Below are 19,736 nucleotides of genomic sequence, written 5' to 3' on the forward strand. Positions count from 1 at the left end.
TATTGTTCATCCATTGTAATTATCAAACATATTATTGCTCGGTTAATCGCGCGACAGGAAGTATCGTAGCAGGTGAACCGTACACGCTCCTGCGCTCACGCACTCCTAGATACGGTTCAGCCTATTTCATATACATCTCAATCATCAACAATGGTGATGACCACTCAAACAACTATTATAGATTATAAAATATCACTCAGAGTGATATAGATAACCACCATCACTAATAGTCAACAATGAAGAACACTTTTGACAAAATTCGTTCGAAGATAGCAAAATTCAATGCTAAGGGGGTACAACCATTCCCCTCCAATTCTGAACCGATAACTCCCCAAGATCCATCATCTATTGGTCTTAAAATCATCTATGATTCTCCCGATGCAGCTATCGAGTATGTCTTTACATTCCTTCATGTATCATCCGAACTAATTGTTGTCAGCATCATAGCCATTCATGGTCAAAACGGCCATCCCACCGAGTCCTGGACAAATAGGGGTAATGGAATACTTTGGCTACGAGATCTGCTCCCAGGAGTTTTAGAAACAAATCCAGGCGTAAAGGTTCGGATTCTTAGTTATGGATATGCTCGTCGTGATTCCGTTGAGATTATCGGCGCTGGATTAGTGAAGAACATTAATGAGTTAAGGAATGAAACGAAGAGTGAAGGAAGAAAAATAGTTTGGTGTGCACACAGTTTTGGGGGTCCTTTGCTACGGGCTGTATGTACTATTCTATCTTTCGATTGTCCACTTTAATTCTCCGTCTTTAGTAAAATAAGGAAGTACCCGTGCTAACAAGCCCAGGCAATAACCATCCTTCCTGCCTCTAGGGACATCCAAGTATCAACTCACGCCATTTTATTTTTTGGGGTAGTAAAAAATATGGGATTAGAAAATCTGGATGTGGTGCTTGCATTGCCAGAAGCTTCTTTGAGCAAGGAGATGGGAAATTTGAGGAAAGAGATGTTGTGGTTGAAGAATGGGAGTGAAGCTTTTGATAGCTTAAGTGAGCAAATGAATTGGGTGATTTTGTGGTTTAGGGAGGTAGCGAGTAAGGGAGAGAAGGTTAAAATTCTGGACAGTGTGGATGTGAGAGAGGAAAAGAAGGGAGAGGGGTACTGTGAGAGGGAAATGGTAGTTAAATTGGATAAGACGCATGGTGCTATGGTAAGATTCGGGGATGCTGAGGATGAAGATTTTAAGGCTGTGGTGGAGAAGGTAAGGGGGATGGTTGGAGGAGCGTTGATATGATCACTCTTCCGAACTATATTATTCATAACCTCCTAAGTCTTAGAACAAACCCATTTGGCTAAATATCCTGGGTATTGACTGTGCTAGCAGTGTATCTTCACACAAATAGACCTACCTAAACCTTCACCATCAAGTATCAGTCCTCGATTGAAACTGCAGGCTTCGTAAAAATGAACAAAGTTTAATGCCACAAAGAGAACTGTCATAGTTCGACATGTGATTGTCCAGGGATTCGAGGGTTCGTCGTCTGGGACACTCGATTTGGCTGTAATTGAAAGAAGAGAAGAAAAATATTGCTCAGTCTGCCCGCTGTGAAAGCCCTTTCTGCGCGGCGTGCAAAGCCCTATGATTTATCCCGTACACCATCCATGTGGTAACACCACTGGCTCTGGGATATGATCGAAAACAGCAGCTCAAATTATGGGCTTATGCCTATTCTAATACCCCCTGCATCATGATTGTGGAAATTATGAGGACTCACAATATATCCCTCAATCAGTGCCGCATAGCCTTGCAGTGCATTTAGGAAGGTTACATTGTACCAAGTGAGCTAAAAATCAATCTGTCAGCACTCAGCCTCTACACCGTAGTATTTGGTCGCTCGGAAGAGCTTTAATGGCTGCAAGTGTTACCAATGCATTTATTAGGTTACTCACCTGCGGCCAGTCTCACGACTTATATTGACCTGCCAATCGCTTCGCCAAGTGAGTTTCACTTTCCCGATGCGTAAGTCTATGCATAACTCTGCTACTTGCAGAGCCTCCTAATACCATGCGGCTATAATTATTGCTAAGCCCTGATTCTCGTCGGAGGCCTTTCACTGATCTTAAGTGAAGACAAATTATTTCGAAGAAATCGACATGCCGGTGTATCAGTGATGGCTTCTGTTGGTAAAACGATATCCTGATGGACCCAGTCACAATATTGGGAGCTGCAAGTTCAGCAATCGGTATCGCTAGCTTCGGTCTTCAATTGGTACAGGTTCTGACGAAGTATACGACTGATGCTGGTGCGGCTGCTCAAAACCTGAACGCAGCTTTGACCAATATTCGTGCTGCGAGCATCTCCATTGAACACATTAATCATTTCTTGAAGGAAGAAAGTGAACGTTCGAAGTTGAGACAAAGAGCGACACTCAATACAGCCGGCATTCGACAAATTCAATATATCACCGATGAGTGTTTGAAAGTGTTTTGGAGAGTGGAAGCATGGGTTTTGGACAAAGACGACTCAAACGAACTGGAACTCAGAATTGCAAATCGATTGAACGAATACAAAGAAGATCTGAAATTCGGTATTGGGAAGCCCTCACAATTCCTAAAAGTCGACGAGGCTCTAGCGAAAGTCCGTAAACTCCGGGAATCGCGGTTTTCAAGATACATTTCCGCTTTACAACCACACAGGCTTGATCAATATTCAAGGGAACTTCATGGGCTCCAAGCAAGCTTGAGTTTGCTTTTGATAGTGATTAATATATCAACCGAACTTCGATCGTAAGTTTAGATTAACTGTCGATGTAAAATCGAGCTCATACGTGTGCAGAGGATCAGCTGTAAAGAATACTATGGATACTCAAGCGTACGATACGACTCCGCAAAATATCGAGCGACTCCCATTCAACCTGCATCCAGAGCCAAGGAGGATTGACGAAATGAACCATGGATTTTATTCGACAGTAAACGAGTATGATACACAGTATATGAATAGTCGGTTCATCCAACCAATTGGTAGAACGCAGTTCATTCCTGTAACAAGCGGCTTACAATACATTGGTAATCCTTATACCCAGAGCCCTCAAAGTTATGTCCAACAACCGGATGTATACCGGCGAGAAAATCCCCGGCTTCGGAGATTCGTACCTCCAGCCGTCCCCGATGACCCATTGAGATCTTCTATATCAGAAGCAAGTCGTAGCTATATCAAGGAACAGGAGCTCAATTGCAGGAACACCGACGGCCAGCAGCGTGACCTTACAGCACCTGAACATGTTATACCCTCCGGTGATGCAACCATCAACGCTGCCCAGAGTCATATGGCACATTTTGATGCTAAAGCAACACAGAAACCAGGAGTTTTGGATGATTTGGATGCATGTGACACGAATATATATCCAGATTATTCAACAATGGTTGAAAAGCCTGAAGAAGTGGATAATTTATCAATTGTTGCCCAGCAAAGTCAGAAGAACTTTGCCGATTTTGAGCACGTGGGTTCGGACGGGAAGCTGCGTGGGAATCTTGATGGAAAAGCGCAATATCCGAAAACAAGAGAGTGTGGGAATACTAAGCCTGGACAAACCACTCCACTTATGCCTCCGAAGGCGCCTTCGAGTGAGAGCCCGGGAATCATGCCAGCCTCGTTATCTCAGGCATCATCAACCGAGTGCAAACCCCATCGGCCCCAGATTAGCAAGGTTGCGAGGCCAGATATACACATGAATAATCTCACTAAGAGACACAAGCCTTCCGATCTACGCCATGAATTGAATACCGCTGCCCCGTCCTATATCAGCTTGCAGGCCAAAAGGCCCAAGTCAGAAGCACCACTAGATCCAAAACTAGAGGTACCAGGCTCGGACTATCCAAAAAACAACATTACCTCTTCAAATTCTAATAATCCAGGAAATCTTAATGATTCTACTCATCGCACTGATAATGTTGCAACATCACAAAAGCAGAGTAGCGGTTTTGTTATTAATGGCCAGAACCAATCCCGAAAATTGAACCCACAGCCTGTTCGGTTTGATTTCTCATTCGAAGATCTAGCAGAAGCACAAACGAGAGTCGTAGACGAACCGGAGAATCCTATCGTTCCGCAAGTGACCTTAAATGATGAACCACCACGAGGAAATCCCGAGGAAATAGCACAGATAGTCACAAATAAGCTACTTGTTGCGTTGCCAGCCATTATACCAAGTCAGTCACAACTTGGAGCCGTCTTGAATCAGCCCGAGCACAATATACATGAAAATTGTGCTGTGAAAAAGGATGACATCCCTAAGGAGAGGAAGAAGTTGTTTACACCAGTTGTTGAAAGGTTTTCAGAGAACATAAATCGTGAGCCCCAAATTGAGACAACCTGTCGAAGCCCACCGTCAAATTTACCAGTGAGCCCGACAGTTTCATCACTTACCAATTGTCACTCTCAACCAACTCGAAACGAAGATTTCATCAAACGATCCAGCATGAGAGGGTCGAATCGCGATATTTTCAAGCCGACAAGTTCCACACTATTAAATTCAAACCACCCCACCATAAATTATTCTCCTCTATCCAACAATTTGACTCCCTGCGAGGATAAAACTTTGGATTTCCAGAGTAATCAGTCATCGGTAGATAGCTATTCAAACCACAAATCTAGTAAGAGTGGTGGTCTTAAGGGGATTTTCAGAGGCAGTCATTTTACAGACGATGACATCGACAGAATGGTTCCGGAAGGTACCTTTATGACTGCATTCTTTATCAAAGGGCACAATTATCAACAGATACCAACTGTAGAGAACTTCAAATTACGCAAAACAGAGATTGAGAGGATGCTATCAAAAACACCCCAGCAGAATTGGTGGAAAGAATTTTGCTTCCTTGAGCCTGCCGAGACGGACAATCTAACGCAAATTTTAAAACCTCAACATAATTATAGAAGAGAGCTTATAAGTCTCAGAGAAATAAAGAAGTCTCCTAGCCGATTGTGGTGGCGGAGTGAGAAGGGCCATATTGCGATAATCATCACTAAGCCTCTGGCTCATCTTGACACAGCGCCGAACTCCGGACTCGACTTTAGATATACACCAACTCGAGCAACTGCTAGCAGTAGCGGTAAAGGTGTTACCTTTAACTCCCATGTATTTGAAGATATCATTCTACGAGCTATGGAGGCCGGGGATAGTTTGTATTGCGCATATACAATTCACCCAAGAATCCGTGAACATTTGCATCAGTCGCCTGATTGGGTGAACACTCATATTACCAAACAACATTTCTCGAAGAGACACATTTTTCGGAGAATTCTAGAACTAAGCACGACTGACACGAAAGTCGTGGAGAAGATCTTAGATTTAACAGTATTGCAGCAGGAACAGGTACAATTAATAGTCAACTCGGAAAATGAAGTCAATGGTGGTATTGCGTGGACCCTGGCGCAACTCGAAGTTGTTGATGGGCAATACCACAGCCCAGGAAGTGACGGTACTGAGTCTATCACAGTGTATCTTGTGGGAAGCTCAAAACTGGAGACTGATCTCACTGTAAAATCGGACAAAAGCGGTCGCTCTATAAGTCCTTCTGCGACATTAGACGACATAGGTGCCGATGATATTCGAGTCACTCCGAACACGAAATTTACAGATTTTACGACGCCGCTCAAACCTTCTCAGCGGATTTATCCCGAGTTCAGTTCCCGGGGCACAAAGAACACAGAACCAGGCTTTATGAACTCTCCCAAGTCAGTCATAAAAGCCTCATATATATCCGAAATACCCAATGCTGAATCTCCTAGCCATGAAAGAGAATCTCACAATCATTATGTATCCTTACAAATTCCAACATATGCCAGTGCTGCTACTATTAGAGAGTATGCAATTTCTTTCTCTTATGTTCTCCATTAACCATCTCTTCAATCACTAACTTTTATCAGCGCTTATCTTTCTCTGTACAAAACCTCCCATCCAATTTTACACCCCACAGATTACTCTGCTGGACAGCGCTTTGTGGCAATTACTGAGGCGTACGAAACCTTGGGGACGGCTAGAACACGTGAAGCCTACGATAGAAAGCACGGCTTTAATCAACCACCACTAGAAAGACAACCAATCGACCCAAAGAAAAATGCTTATCCAGCTGTAAAATTAAAAGAATCAGCATCACAACATGGAAATCATAGAGAGAACTATGCACCTAGCAAGAGCAAATATGACGGTAGACGAGCCCCCGACTTTGTGGATCATGGCAGATCACCTCTACGGGCTGGACACAGGGCCTCAGAAGCGATTGAGTCGGATGTAAGCTCGAGCTCGGACTATCAATTTTCACCACGGCGAGCCCACGAGGTAGGAAGACGCTCCTACCGGAGATTTCCCCAACGACCAATCAATCCATTCCTTCCCCGAAGCAGAAATCCATCATATGATGAGCTACCAAAACTCTCAAGGTCTAGGAGATACTCATCATATAATAGACATAGATCTCCGTCGGTTGAAAGTGACTCATCAACCGATGAACCCAGAAGGACCTCCGTGGACGGTGACATCTCCCTGGATATAAATATCACGAGAGCCTCAACATACCATCCTTCCATACTCTCATTTGGTAGTGGGATTTCACCATCGCCTAGAATAGACTTATCATTCGATGATTTGAAACAGCCATCGCCCCTGAGAACTTCGGTACATGGGGTTCTCTCCGCACATTCATCTGCTGAAAGAGCCCTGGTAAACGATGGCCGACCAAGCAGCACTTCGGCTAGAAAAGCGTTCCCGGTAGCTAGAACCGTTACCGAAAATGTAAATCGGCAAAAAAGATATGCATCAAATAATCCAGGAGTTCGATCGAGCCGGTATGGTGAGAACTATAATGATTGGAGCAAGACATGCAAGAAAATCCAACCATCACCACCATCACCAGAGCCTCGCCCGACTTCCTATTTCCTCCCATCCCACATATTCACGCAAGAGCCTGTCATACCTTTCGATCGGAGACCTGCATATTATCCTGACCATTACGACGGTAGATCATATAACCCTCATGACTTATTGGGAAGCGAACATGCCGGTGAAGATATTCTGCAACAGCTCTTGTTAAAATGGACGCCAGCGGGGGAAGAGTCGGATCCTGCCTCCAAGCAGAGCGAAGAAGTAAACATTGCTCACGATCCTGAAAGCGAAAATGAAAACAAGCAGCCGGTTGAGAAACAGAGTAAAGGAAAAGGTCCTCAACAACAGCCTTGTGATGAGATAGTTGGGGGTTCCGCGGAACTCAAAAGATTGGTGGACGGCGATCAGAATGAACGTCATTGTCATTCGAGATATAAAAGGCCAAAGTTTTGCAAATACACTTCAGGCTCTATCCATAGCTCAATCAGCACCACAAATACACCACCGAGCCATGTTTCATCGTCAAAAGACACAACTCTTGAAGTAGAGGTGCATATACCTGATCATTTAAACGCTGCGCAACAGCCAATTCAAAAAGAGATGGAGGGTAGAATCGACACGCCTGACACGGTCAAGGCCATTGGACGACGTCCAATGGCAACTGTGGAGGATGACGTTGGTGATTCGGCAGATTTCAAAAACCCTTCAATGTTTCCGCGACGTGCGATGACTACTATGTTTTAGGTTTTTTAATACTTAGCACTGACAAATATATGTATTTGGATAGTAATGAAGTAATTTCGTACCTACTCATGATCAGTATCCAACGGCGCGAATGATGTCAAGGAATCAGTCATGTGATATGGAAGATGGACTAGGATTAGATTTATAGCCAAAGGAAATACCGTTAAGTATATTGACTGGGAAACGTTATATATGTTCCATGTGTAGCTTTGTGTAAGGTTAACTGAAGCTCTGGATACATTTAGCGCATAATGATCTAGACTAGCAAATTCTTAAATTTTCAATCCCCATTAAGCCAGCCGCATGTTAAATTTCCACGAATCGTATCGCATGTCGCGAAAAAGGCGACAGTGTATCATACAACTTCTAACAGCCTCATCCGTGTCTCGAAAATCTTTAACTAGCTCTAATAAGTAGCTTGTGGGGCGGATTACTCACAGATACCACAGATTGTGGGCTATTTCTACACAGACTAATAATTGGGCATCGCTCAGCAGAAACTTCAAACAACTTTACGATATCGTCATCTGCGGCCTCTACAGCACTTTTGTAGGCACAGGCATGGAAATGCTGAAGCTCTTCCTGAGAACTATTGTTCGACGCCCTTGTATCTTCTGTTGATCTTAGGTCAGATACTCCGATGATTATTCTAGAAAAGATGATTGAAATGGTAATAATATTGGCACAAGTCGGCGCTGGTGTGCTCTAATTACCTTGCGGAGAATGCATATGAACTAGCGCCGTCATTGAAGGAATTCAGGGGTTGTCCTGATTTGGCAATAGAAGCGAAGGGCCCAATTCGGAGAGAGCTATTAGCTTGGCCATACAACATATACTGTTCTGGTATTTTGACGAAATTATATCTAAGTGTACTTTGGCAATTAAAGGTCTTATCTCCCAACTTGGAAGACCATTTAAACTTCAATGTAAGGAAGTTAATAAACTGGCACCATGAACATAAATAGCTTTTTTAGCATTGCTTGTGAGCTACAACAAGAACAAAATGACTCCATTCACGGCACATTCACTAGGCAAAAGGCAACAACTCAGATTGACCCTGATTGACAAGAGCCCTATGATTTCACTGCACAACTTATTCATAAAGACGCCGACGAATTCAAGTCAATGATGCGGTTTTTCACGTTGCCATCTCTGGGCACATTCGTCATGAAGTACCTCCTTCCGTGTTTGGAACAACCTTAGCCGGTCGATATACCCAACGAACTCGACGCTCTTGCAACTGGAAATAGCCCATTATAACATTCCTTCTTGGTATCTCATCGATTTTCTTGAAAGTTTAGATCTCCTAGAAACATTCGCTTATGAAGAACCATGGCCGTGCTATGGTGTCAGCGATAGTAACTTAGTTTGCTTTCTGATCTTTTCGAGGGCCTCTCTCATCCCAAAATTCGCATAAAATGGTTGAGAGTATTCTCAGGCAACCATTTACAGAGAAACACGGATTTCTCAGAGTTAAATGATTTCGGTGGCTCTCCAAGAATTCGAAAACGATGTTTCGACAATACTCTCAGGCACAAAAGACGCCATGCCACCACTATTAGAACTTCAATTGAGAGGAAAAGTCCCGTTTCCACTGGTACTGTTGAAACTCAATTGCAGCGGGATAGATGTAAAATTTCTAGTGAATATGCTACAACCAACACACAGCCTCGTGAGGGAGATGATTTGAAGGAGCATACACCAAACTTGAAGGTTGTTCATTTGAGAGATTTTCCTGGATACAATTTTCTTTCTTCCACAAGCAGTTCAATATATAGTGTATTTGAAAGCCATCCAGGTTAGCAAAGCTCTTGGTTGAGTGCCAGGCGAAAGCGATCAGCTTAGCAGTCGCGTGAGCACCAGCGTGTTGTTGCCATCAGAAAGTTGTCCTTCAGAGATTAGACACGAACCTAAGCTGATATTTGAGGCTGAGCTAGCAGAATTCAATATCATTCACCACGACACCTCCTGAATAGCATCTCCGTTTGTGTCTCGCATTGGAAGGCCGTTGCTGTTAGATGATAGGGTGTATCATTTGCTCGCAATTCTTCACCACTTGAGCATCATATCTTCGTCCGAAACTTTAAACTTGGGAGGTAATTTTACTCCTTCATACTTTATCCACAAAATAGAATGTGGTGAAGTGGTTTTGTTCTAAAACGTGCTCATTAATAGTTCCAGTCTTTGGGGGAAAGATCCTTACGAAGGTCAAAAGCTCCTTAGATTAGCACCATTGTGCTACAGAAGGCCAGCAAGCCATTTCCATCGCTAACCCCCTTGAGTCCACGTTAGGCTGTCAACTTGTCACCGATAAATCACAATTTATCGACAATTATTGATCATGAAATGAAATTTGATGTTGGGGAGGACGTATAGTACCGTCAGTATAAACTCGACAAAGTGGCATCCTACTTAACCCGATTAGTCCAAAGCCGGGGAAAGCTGAATAATTGCAAAGTTTTGTTATCCACTATTAGCTTATATCCATTGATGTTTCTAAGCAGGAGCGGAAGCCAATTTGTCGAGTTTATACCGTAGAACCTTGCTATAACAGCCACTTTTATCCCGAAATCCCGTGTTTTCGGTCGAAAGTCTTTAAAACCTAAATTTTTATGAGTATCGGGATTCCGGTATCTAAATACTTACCGGCCAAAATTTGATAGTTTCAACGCAAAAGTTACATGCAAAGAGTCTGTGCATTTTTTTTCATGGATGTATCAAATGATAAGGTTAGATCCTCAAAACTTCGTAGAAGGGGCTTGAATTGACCAGAATATTTTGGGCCGGTATAGTGGGATTCTACTGTACACCCCCGCATGAAGTAAGAAGTGCGTCTGGGAATGTCAACCTGTGAAGCCAGAATTAACTAGGTATGGATTTCTATTCTGGGATTTTTTGGGGATCAAATCAAAAGTAAATGGCAACTGTACAATACTGTTCTCTGTTCACTTCTAATGTTGGCATTCAAACAATTCTCAGGTATGGAAAACATACACCAATGGTATCCGCTGTATCCACTATAAACCCCCTCTGTCTCATTATTGATTTGTGACGTGCATGATTACCAGAGGCCCCATATTCAGCTTTCTCCTTTTGGTATTCTCTACATCCGCAACCACTTGGAAACTTACAAGTATGCAAGTGGCTGGCAAAAGTCTTCATACTTAAGTTGTTGAAGTTTCTTGGTTTCCCCAGACCTCATTGAGGATTGAAATTATATAACAGAAACTAAAAATACTCAGCTCGTATAACTAGCCTGATTTAACCTTACCCGCGATTTGCATTGTGTGTGATTTGAAATACTGCGTATACCTGCTTAGAACTGTCATCTTCGTAATCATAAGTTCGTGCGGGGCTTGTGTGGGGTTGTGATCGGGCCTTATTGGGGCTCTTGGGAGGAGGAGCCACTAATATGCATGCACTAAGACCCTGGATCATTATCATCTCATTGTTGTCACCACATCACCACCAAACCCACCTAACAATCCGGAATCAACATCATTGTCGTCGCCAATAGGACTGAAAACATGGATAACAATGCCTGACCGGAGGTTATCTAACTCTGGATGTACATCCGACGCTTGTTGGTGGGGTAGAGGCTTGACATGGAGTTAGGAGATATTGGATGAACGAGGGGAGACATATAAAGGGAACAGAAGGGTCCGCCTTGAGGATTCCCTTCCACATCGATCGACACATCATTCACTTTAAACAAACATCAAACAAACAACAAAACAGCACATCCACATACAAATTTCGAAAATGCCTCGTCTTCCAACTCGCAAACTGGGCAAGTACGGCCCCGATGTCGTCGCTCAAGGCTTTGGAACCATGGGTTTAAGTACATTTTAGTGAGTTCCCCAGATCCTAGTTTAAAGAGATATCTCACACACCACGTCCTCATCCCAAGTGAACGTACTGACTCCAAGCTAGCGGCAAAGTCGACTCCGACGAAGAGCGTTTCAAGGTCCTCGACCGAGCCCTTGAGCTTGGGCAAACCAACTGGGACACAGCAGACATGTATGGAGATTCCGAAGACCTACTTGGCAAATGGTTCAAACGAACTGGAAAACGTGATCAGATTTTCTTGGCCACGAAATTCGCAAATAAAATCGGTGCAGATGGAAGTTTTTCAATTGATTCCAGTCCGGCGTATGTGAAAGAAGCGTGCGCGAAGAGTTTACAAAGATTGGGGGTAAAATCCATCGATTTGTATTATTGTCATCGGGTAGATGGGAAGACACCCATTGAGAAGACAGTGGAGGCCATGGCTGAGTTGAAGAGGTGAGTTTGTGCAGAGTACCATCGAGATACGCCATGTTGAAGCCATGCTAATGTATGTGTCAATAGAGAAGGAAAGGTCAAATATCTAGGACTCTCAGAAGTTAGCGCAAAGACGATCCGACGTGCAGAGAAGGTCCACCATATTGATGCTGTCCAAATCGAATACTCTCCATTCGCATTGGACATTGAACAGAATGATGTTTTGAACACTTGCCGCCAGCTGGGCATCGCTATCGTTGCTTATTCACCCCTCGGCCGGTATGTTCTCAACAAATGTCCTCCCCAATAAGTATCAACTCTATGCTGACCTATCTGTAGTGGTTTCCTCACTGGTCAATACAAATCCCCAGCCGACTTCGAGCCTACCGACTTCCGTCGCATGGCCCCTCGATTTTCTGCAGAGAACTTCCCGAAGAATCTTGTTCTAGTAAACGATTTGGCGAAAATCGCCTCTGAGAAAGGTGTCTCAACAGGACAATTGACATTAGCGTGGCTGGCTGCTCAGGGAGACGATGTTATCTCGATCCCTGGAACAAAGAAGATCAAGTACTTGGATGAAAACGTGGGTGCATTGCATGTGCAGCTCAGTAGACAAGAGGAGAGGGAGATAAGAACGGCTATTGAAAAGGTAGTGGTTAGTGGTACGAGATACCCAGCGGGCATGGAAGGCTCTTGTTTTGCCGATACTCCCGAGTTGTGATGCTCTAATAATTATACCTCTAAGGGATCTTCAGATAGTTCAAAGAAGTCGTAAATTATTGTATGTTTCATCATCTATGTTTGAGTTTTATGTGATTTTGGGCCCGTGAGGGTTAGCTATGTTCCAATGGATCACATGAACTGGGCGTATAGACCATGGAAAAAAGGTCACAAACCCTCTTCATGATGTTTACCATTGAGCCTGGCTTCTCAATTCCTCACTAATGAATAAATCCTCAAAAGCAGCATCCCAAAATTGATGTTACTATGAATGCTGCAAATTAACTGGCGTCTTGAGGACATGTGCGCTCTTCCTAGAGCGTAGTCTGGGCCATCGTGGCCATTAACACGTTCCTTTCAAAGCTGCCTGGTTGACATGCACGTGGCAGGATTTGTGTGGAGGTGCTGTGGGCACTTGCCGGCTACTGCAGTAGTCACACATCTCATGCATCAACTAATGTATGCACGCATTAGTTTTTGATCACTTTTATGCGCTCGCAATTTTGAATGATTTGCTAAAAGTCGGCTACTTGAAAGACCGACTACTTCGTAATTGGGGAAAGCGAAGGTTCCCCGGAAAGCAAATTATCCCGCCTCAATCTTATAATGTTGAATTTGAGGTTTCGGGGTTAGAAAGTGGCGGGACAATTTTGCTTTCCGGGATATTGGCTTTGCTCGACTACGAAGTAGTCGGTCTTTCAAGAGCTGACTATTAGTTCTTTTTCGACTTTGTGGTGGAGAGGAAGAAATGTGGATTTTGATCTGCAAGTCTCCATGGGTTTTCCGCGAATTGGCTGCGTGGAGGTAGAATCGCGGTTAAAAGGTGAGTTCACTTGATGGATGATATTGAAGGGGGAAGACGTGATGCAGTGGGGTAAAACTAACGAAATAAATGCAAAAATTCAAGAAAAAATGGTGAGCTAGTGGCATTCGGATCAGTGGATATCATGTTGAGTAATCAGGTGTGTCGAATCTTACTATCTGCTTGTGTCTAGCTATCAACATGCAACATGTTTTGTGGCAAGATGGTATGAAATAAAAGCATTCGTATATTGACTTGGGTATCTGTTTGCAAGATAACATTCGCCCTTCATATCTTATCCAGATTCCGAAATCCCGTCAATCCCATTCACGAATCAGAATTTCCCCCGTGCTTGCCATTTGTCTTCTATCATTTTCCAGACTCCGCTGCTTCGGACTCCGAAAGGTGAATATGAGAAGTGCTGCTCTATCTAGCTACCCAGCGTTTTTTCGTCAAAACTTCCCTCACTCGCCACCTCAGCTAACGTCAAGGCGACTAGACTCCTCCAACAACGGTTATGTGTGTAATAGTATCGTATCTGTATTTAAAAGTTGTTCCCTGGATTCCGGAAATGGCATGCAGAGCAACTCCATGATTTCCAAGTTTATTTGAGTTATAGGTACTTCACAGGTCCTCATATTCCTTTAACTCACCCGCTGCAACGTCGCTAGGCGACCTATGTTGACTGATGGCCAGGCCTTGCTTGTCAGTATCCTCCTGATGGAGACACAGCCGATTGGTAACTCGAAAAGCATTCATTCGAGCCATCTCTGCGTCCCGAAAATCTCGGAGGCGTTGTGGGGCGGATGCGACGCTTTTTTCAACGCTAGTTTCCCACGGATCCGGTACTAAATTCAAGCTTTCCATCACCCTCCTATAGCTGACCTCATCTAAGCGAATCATATGTGCAAGCTTTGCGTATCGACTGCAAGCTTGCAATTGCTTGATGGGAACGGCGTATATATGATGAACTCGCATGTATGTTCGTCTTTGCATGGTTCCCCGCGATAGAGACAACAAGGTGTTCCCGCGCTCATTGAGCTCCGCATGATGCTCGGTTTCCAAGCGTTTTTCATTTTTAACTACCTCTTCAAGTCTGGAGCCTTTCAGATTCGACGTTTGTTGTGGTACCCACGACAATGGCATGGTTTCTTGAAGATACCATTGTTTTGATGTATCGGGACCGAGGGTGCGCAACTTCTGGACATATCCATGAAGGCTGAGACCACAGAGGGTTGTCATCTATTATGAAAATAATTAGTATCAGCCTTTGAGCAAATTGATGCAAGAGCGCGGAGCTTATCCACATGGATATGGAAAGGCACTGAATTTCATATCTACCTGGACTATCACAGACGATATTTAAAATCAATGATGAGGCAGCAAAAGGATGAAGACTTACGATTGCGATGTCGAGCACAATATCTCCAATGATGTCCGAACCATGTCGTTGATTGATTCTCAAAATCATGACTGGATGGTTATGGCCATCAATTTCTTTGACCTTGTCATTGCACTCATGGTTCTGGACGCATATGATGGGCTCATGCCAACCTTGATGCTTGGATAACCATACAATTGATCCATGCATTACATCTTCTGCATGAATTGGATCATTCTTGGGTCTCATTGCCGGTTTTCGCTTGATGGTAATATAGTTATTATCAGGAGTGGCATTATGAATTCTATCCGATAGCCCTGCCGGAGTCGACTGTGGTGTGCGTGGGACTGGGGTGTTCGCCAAGATTTGGCCAAATCCATTATTAACTTGGACTCCTAATGGATATTGATTGGAAAGCGTCATAAGACACTCTCCATATGAATTAGATGCGCCTGGTGTTACTAAACGCGGAGGTGTTTTGTATTCAGGTCGCATTGAGTTGGCAGGAGCCGACACAGTTGAATTAATAAGTGGGCTGGCAGTATTGTTGAACGAAGCGCCGCTCTGTGCATCGGGAGAGAATCCATACAGAGGATTGTGGTAATGTACATACCTCTGCGGAGTTGTATTGAACTGGCATCTTGGATGGTTGTTGTTTTCCTGTGGCATAAAAGTATGTTGGCGGATAGGGGTAACTACTTGACCAAATACATCCTGAGAAGGGTTTATCGGGCCCTGGTCATAAGGCACATTACCCATATAACTGCCATGGTTATATTGGGGGCAGAAGGAGAGGCTCGTTTGACCAACTCCATGAGGAAGAGGAAACGCCGTGCCCTGGCTGTATAGAGTGTCAAGAGAAAAACCACTATTTCGGGACAGGTTGTCTCTTTGATCATTCTCTTGGTATACACTGGCTGTTTGGCCATATTCATGATAGGGAATAGCCGGCTCTCCTTGGCTGTGTTGCATGCTATACCCTTGAGTGCCACTCTGATATTGATAGTTCGGATATTGAGAGGTCACAGGTGATGGATATGATGTGAAATCCACAGGCAAAGAGCTGAAAGATTCGTTGTATCGACCAGCCATTTTGATATTTTCCAAAGGAAAAATTGTACGGGAGCAATGAGAGTAGGATTTATGGAGGAGCTTAGTAGTTTTAAGAAAAGCTGCGAGCTTTCCAAAGCGATTCCGTTGGTTCAAAGATATCCAAGGTGTCGCAATGGTTGTTGTACAATTATTTTTTGGGGAAACTCCATGATTTGGAAGATGAGAAACTTAGTAGCCTTGCCGACAAGATCCTAAAGTGAATACAACTCTTCAATTCACTGTGGCAGTTGGCTACAATAGCCAAAAAAAAAAAATTGTTTGGGAATTGATTGTTGATATCCATTGTTATTTTCGTGAATTAGGGATGGAAACCTTCACTTCAAATGCACCTGCAGTTTTTTTTTTATCTCTATACATAAGCGAGTCAAGTCGGCTATGAAACAAGGAGTCTAGGCTTTTGGTGAAAGAGGTGACTGTTTGCTATGTACAAGGGCCAAAGGGAGAATACCTCTTTCCCTATCTCTTTATTAGCAGGAAGGCTTTTTGCCTATTCAAATCTTTCATCTAACCTTAAGATCCATTCCTAGTGGTATATTCTGCATCAAAGCTTGAGCAAAATGGATCTACTGCACTGTATCCGAAATTAGAGCCCGTCGCATTTCGCCTACACCCAAAATTATCACTCCATATACACTGTCTTCGTGATGTGGGGATAAGGCTAGATTGGCGTGTGACTAGGCTTCCCACTACACGTAGTGGAAGTAGGGCTTGACTTATGTCCGACAGGCTTTGACTAGTGCAATTTTCTAATGAGAACACATAAGCGTTTCTCAAGAAAGGACGTATCGGAAAAGACGATACGGCAGCTTTTGACTATAACATGAAACTAATTGCTCGAGATCATGTCAAAATCATATGACCGTGACTCCCGCGAGAGGACACTTCGAAAATTATGATAAATAAAAGATTTCAAAAATAAAGTATATATTTTTTTTATAAAATTCAAATAAAAATAGACCAATTAAAACTAAAAAAAATTCATTTTATTAACTTTAAGAATAAAAGAATTCAAGTGTTTTATATGAGTTTTGATGTGATTTTGACAAGCGACGAACAGTGTCCACGGTTACTGTGACACTGATATCCGATACCCCGAAGAAATCATTTTTCCGATATCCCAATCAGATCTTAAATCCGGTTTCATATCCCAATTAAGCCTTATTGTGACCAAAAGTGTGTTTATAGACCAGCAATTGTATTTAACTTAGAATCTACAGGTGAAGAGCACCTGTAGATGGGGATAGATGCTCTATATACACACAAATGAATGGCCTAGCCGCAATGGCTAGGCAAAAAGAAGTCATATCTATCCCTCCAATGATCTTACTTTACCGATAACCATTGATACCTAGTACTTGTCCGGATCTGATCCTTAGGTCACCTAAATCGTATACTAATCCCGAATAATCGTATCATGTGTGGACATGGTTAATGTACCTGAGGTTTCTTATATAATAAGGGTGGGAGGAAAGCAGGGATTTCCGTCACACTTATATCCGTTTATTTCACCGAAAATAAAATTACACATAGACTTAAAAATATCTTAAAATATAAATTTCTTATTATATTTGATTTAAAATCAATTATATACCCGGGTCGATTTAAATTTATTTTCACTTTCACTTCCCTAAATCAAAATTATATTTCGGTGTAAAAATTATAAAATTGTTAAGGAAAAATTATTTTGTATGGCAGCACTTCTTGCATCGCAGGCAACTCCGACGCATGCTTGGTTGACGAGAACTATACAGATGCTCTCCTAGTTTTACCAGAGGCTAAGGGCCTGAGCGGTAAGGGTAGAATTCACTCTGGTATACATCTTTAAAGTCTAGAGACGTTTCTGAAAGTAACCATGAAAGCAATTCCCGTCTGACTTTGCATGTGAATAGCACACAGTCTTTGAAAATGATGGATTCTTGTCATTTAACAATCCTTACTCTAGAAATGAGAGCCTGTAGCATTATCTTCGCTAACACAAAACCACAGGTACAATCACCACGGTGCTCGTTGCAAAGTTGAGTTGCTTGACCCGAGCTTTAGACTAGGGCTGCTGTATCCAGTTTTCTAGTCGCGATTTGCTCCGAATACGCTCTCCATATAGAAGTAAAAGAAATGGCAGAGGAGCGAATGATAGGGCAATAAAGGCGAGAACGGAGTTTCCCCAACCTAAACCGAGTGACCGATATAACGGCGGCCCGGCTAGAGGTAAAACGGTAGACATGACATTGCGAGACATGGTCATTGCAGACATTGCGGAACCCCGAAAAATCCCAGATATATCAACCAGGTATGTAATAACTGGAACCACTACAGTATAGCTCGCAAAACCACATAGTGCAGTTCCAATAATTGCAACAATATAGTGTATATGGTAGTAAGCCGTCCAACCATAAATGATAAGCCCCATAGGAGCAATGACAAATCCCAGAGTCATCGGAGGGAGGCGCCATTCTGGTTTGATATCGCCGCCATGGAGAAGCTTCATCCGCTTTGTGTACCAATCTAAAACTGCCGAGCAAAATATTGCACCTAATGCCATGCCAGTAGCGAGCCCAAGAAACGTGAGCCCCGCTTCACCTTCTGAAAATCCATAATTTGTCTGAAATACTTCGGTGATTGTCGATGCTAATAGATATACATATGAAGAAAGTAAACAAATAGAGAATACCAATATTGTGAATATTGGAGCGGCGAACATCTTGAGTGGTCTCACGAGTGCGTTGACCATCGTATTTGTCTTCGAGCCTTGTTGATCGAACCGAGAATGAAAACTTTCATCATTGGACTCCTTGCGCATCCGTGCTGCTTTTTTACGGAGGATTGTTCCATCGAAGCTTTCACGGTACACTAGAAAGAACAGAATGCTAAATGTTCCAGAAGTAATGCCAGCTAGACCGAATGTCCATCGCCAGCCCTTTGCCTGTGCTATATAGCCCCCGAATATAGGCCCAATGGCTGGTCCTATCAGAGGCATAAGGGAAAGAAGTGACTGAGCACGGCCTCTCTCTTCAACACTGAACATATCCCCCACAATAGTTGGATTCAAGGCTGTCGTAGCTGTACTTACTCCGCCCAGGCATCGAAAAACGATGATCATAGCAACATTCTTGCTTTGGGTCTCTGCTATAATGCAGAGAAGGAACAAGAGGTTTGCCAGATTGTAGACGGGCCTACGCCCGTAAATTTCACTCAGAGGTCCCATGAACAGACAACCAATAGCAGCTCCCAAGTTCCATATCGTAACGATGAGAGTTGAATTTAGTACACTAACGGAATGAAATTCCTCCAGAATCTGTGGTATGGCAGGAGCACAGATTAGTACGGTGATGTTCCTACATTAAGCCGTCAGTAACACTGATAGTGCGATATAGTTGAATCTGGTTCATTACGTTGTCATAGAGAGCCCACTGATTATAATCATTAAAGTCCATTTATAGACTTTCGACCAATTTCTAGGATTCGAAACATCGTTGGGTCCATCGTAGTCTACAGCAGCCCCAGAGGTGCTGGAAAGCGGTGTGCTGGTAGGGCCTAGCACTGTTGGTAAAATTGAGATGGTAGTGCCAGGATTCGCGTCAGTGAGATTATCTGGTTTTTCCTTTTCTTCCTTCATGATGCAGAAGCTGGACTAAAACTTTTGGCACATTTGAATTGAAAGAGAAGCAGGAATCAGGATCTTATCTCCAATGTTGTATCATTCACGATACGCAACTGCCGACTGTAACCTCATGGCCCCACATCTGTCTGCATTTCTGCGGCGTAGACACCAATCAATTTGAGTGTCTTACAAGAACCTGTACGACCTACTATATTCTGAATTTCGGACATAAATTCTAGTGGGATTTGCCTGATTTATGATTGCTGAATCGTTCATAT

The 19,736-nt window shown here is 43.2% G+C and overlaps 6 protein-coding genes across 6 annotated transcripts; 4 read left to right on the plus strand and 2 right to left on the minus strand.

Annotated features, from left to right (window-relative positions):
- Positions 1-236: 236 nt before the first annotated feature.
- On the plus strand, positions 237-1,250 carry SS1G_10897 (predicted protein; the record flags this gene model as incomplete). The annotated part of the gene is made up of 3 exons (XM_001588400.1): positions 237-391; positions 440-719; positions 804-1,250. The coding sequence occupies 3 exons, from the start codon at positions 237-239 to the stop codon at positions 1,248-1,250; spliced, it is 882 nt and encodes a 293-aa protein (XP_001588450.1).
- A 906-nt stretch (positions 1,251-2,156) lies between these two features.
- SS1G_10898 (predicted protein) lies at positions 2,157-7,581 on the plus strand (the record flags this gene model as incomplete). Its single annotated transcript, XM_001588401.1, has 8 exons — positions 2,157-2,594; positions 3,040-4,356; positions 4,576-4,687; positions 5,006-5,134; positions 5,303-5,819; positions 5,883-6,246; positions 6,610-6,800; positions 6,975-7,581. 8 exons carry the CDS (start codon positions 2,157-2,159, stop codon positions 7,579-7,581), a joined length of 3,675 nt encoding a protein of 1,224 aa, XP_001588451.1.
- A 290-nt stretch (positions 7,582-7,871) lies between these two features.
- SS1G_10899 (predicted protein) lies at positions 7,872-8,836 on the minus strand (the record flags this gene model as incomplete). Its single annotated transcript, XM_001588402.1, has 4 exons — positions 7,872-7,985; positions 8,020-8,230; positions 8,295-8,524; positions 8,780-8,836. The coding sequence occupies 4 exons, from the start codon at positions 8,834-8,836 to the stop codon at positions 7,872-7,874; spliced, it is 612 nt and encodes a 203-aa protein (XP_001588452.1).
- Positions 8,837-11,343: 2,507 nt separating this feature from the next.
- On the plus strand, positions 11,344-12,565 carry SS1G_10900 (hypothetical protein; the record flags this gene model as incomplete). The annotated part of the gene is made up of 4 exons (XM_001588403.1): positions 11,344-11,432; positions 11,515-11,865; positions 11,932-12,123; positions 12,184-12,565. The coding sequence occupies 4 exons, from the start codon at positions 11,344-11,346 to the stop codon at positions 12,563-12,565; spliced, it is 1,014 nt and encodes a 337-aa protein (XP_001588453.1).
- A 1,231-nt stretch (positions 12,566-13,796) lies between these two features.
- On the minus strand, positions 13,797-15,839 carry SS1G_10901 (predicted protein; the record flags this gene model as incomplete). The annotated part of the gene is made up of 4 exons (XM_001588404.1): positions 13,797-13,861; positions 14,020-14,051; positions 14,502-14,608; positions 14,769-15,839. 4 exons carry the CDS (start codon positions 15,837-15,839, stop codon positions 13,797-13,799), a joined length of 1,275 nt encoding a protein of 424 aa, XP_001588454.1.
- A 2,240-nt stretch (positions 15,840-18,079) lies between these two features.
- On the plus strand, positions 18,080-19,345 carry SS1G_10902 (hypothetical protein; the record flags this gene model as incomplete). The annotated part of the gene is made up of 4 exons (XM_001588405.1): positions 18,080-18,147; positions 18,511-18,589; positions 18,937-19,038; positions 19,298-19,345. The coding sequence occupies 4 exons, from the start codon at positions 18,080-18,082 to the stop codon at positions 19,343-19,345; spliced, it is 297 nt and encodes a 98-aa protein (XP_001588455.1).
- Between the last annotated feature and the right edge of the window lie 391 nt (positions 19,346-19,736).

Source organism: Sclerotinia sclerotiorum, genomic scaffold (genome assembly GCF_000146945.2).
Source record: "Sclerotinia sclerotiorum 1980 UF-70 scaffold_16 genomic scaffold, whole genome shotgun sequence".
Lineage (NCBI taxonomy): Eukaryota > Fungi > Ascomycota > Leotiomycetes > Helotiales > Sclerotiniaceae > Sclerotinia > Sclerotinia sclerotiorum.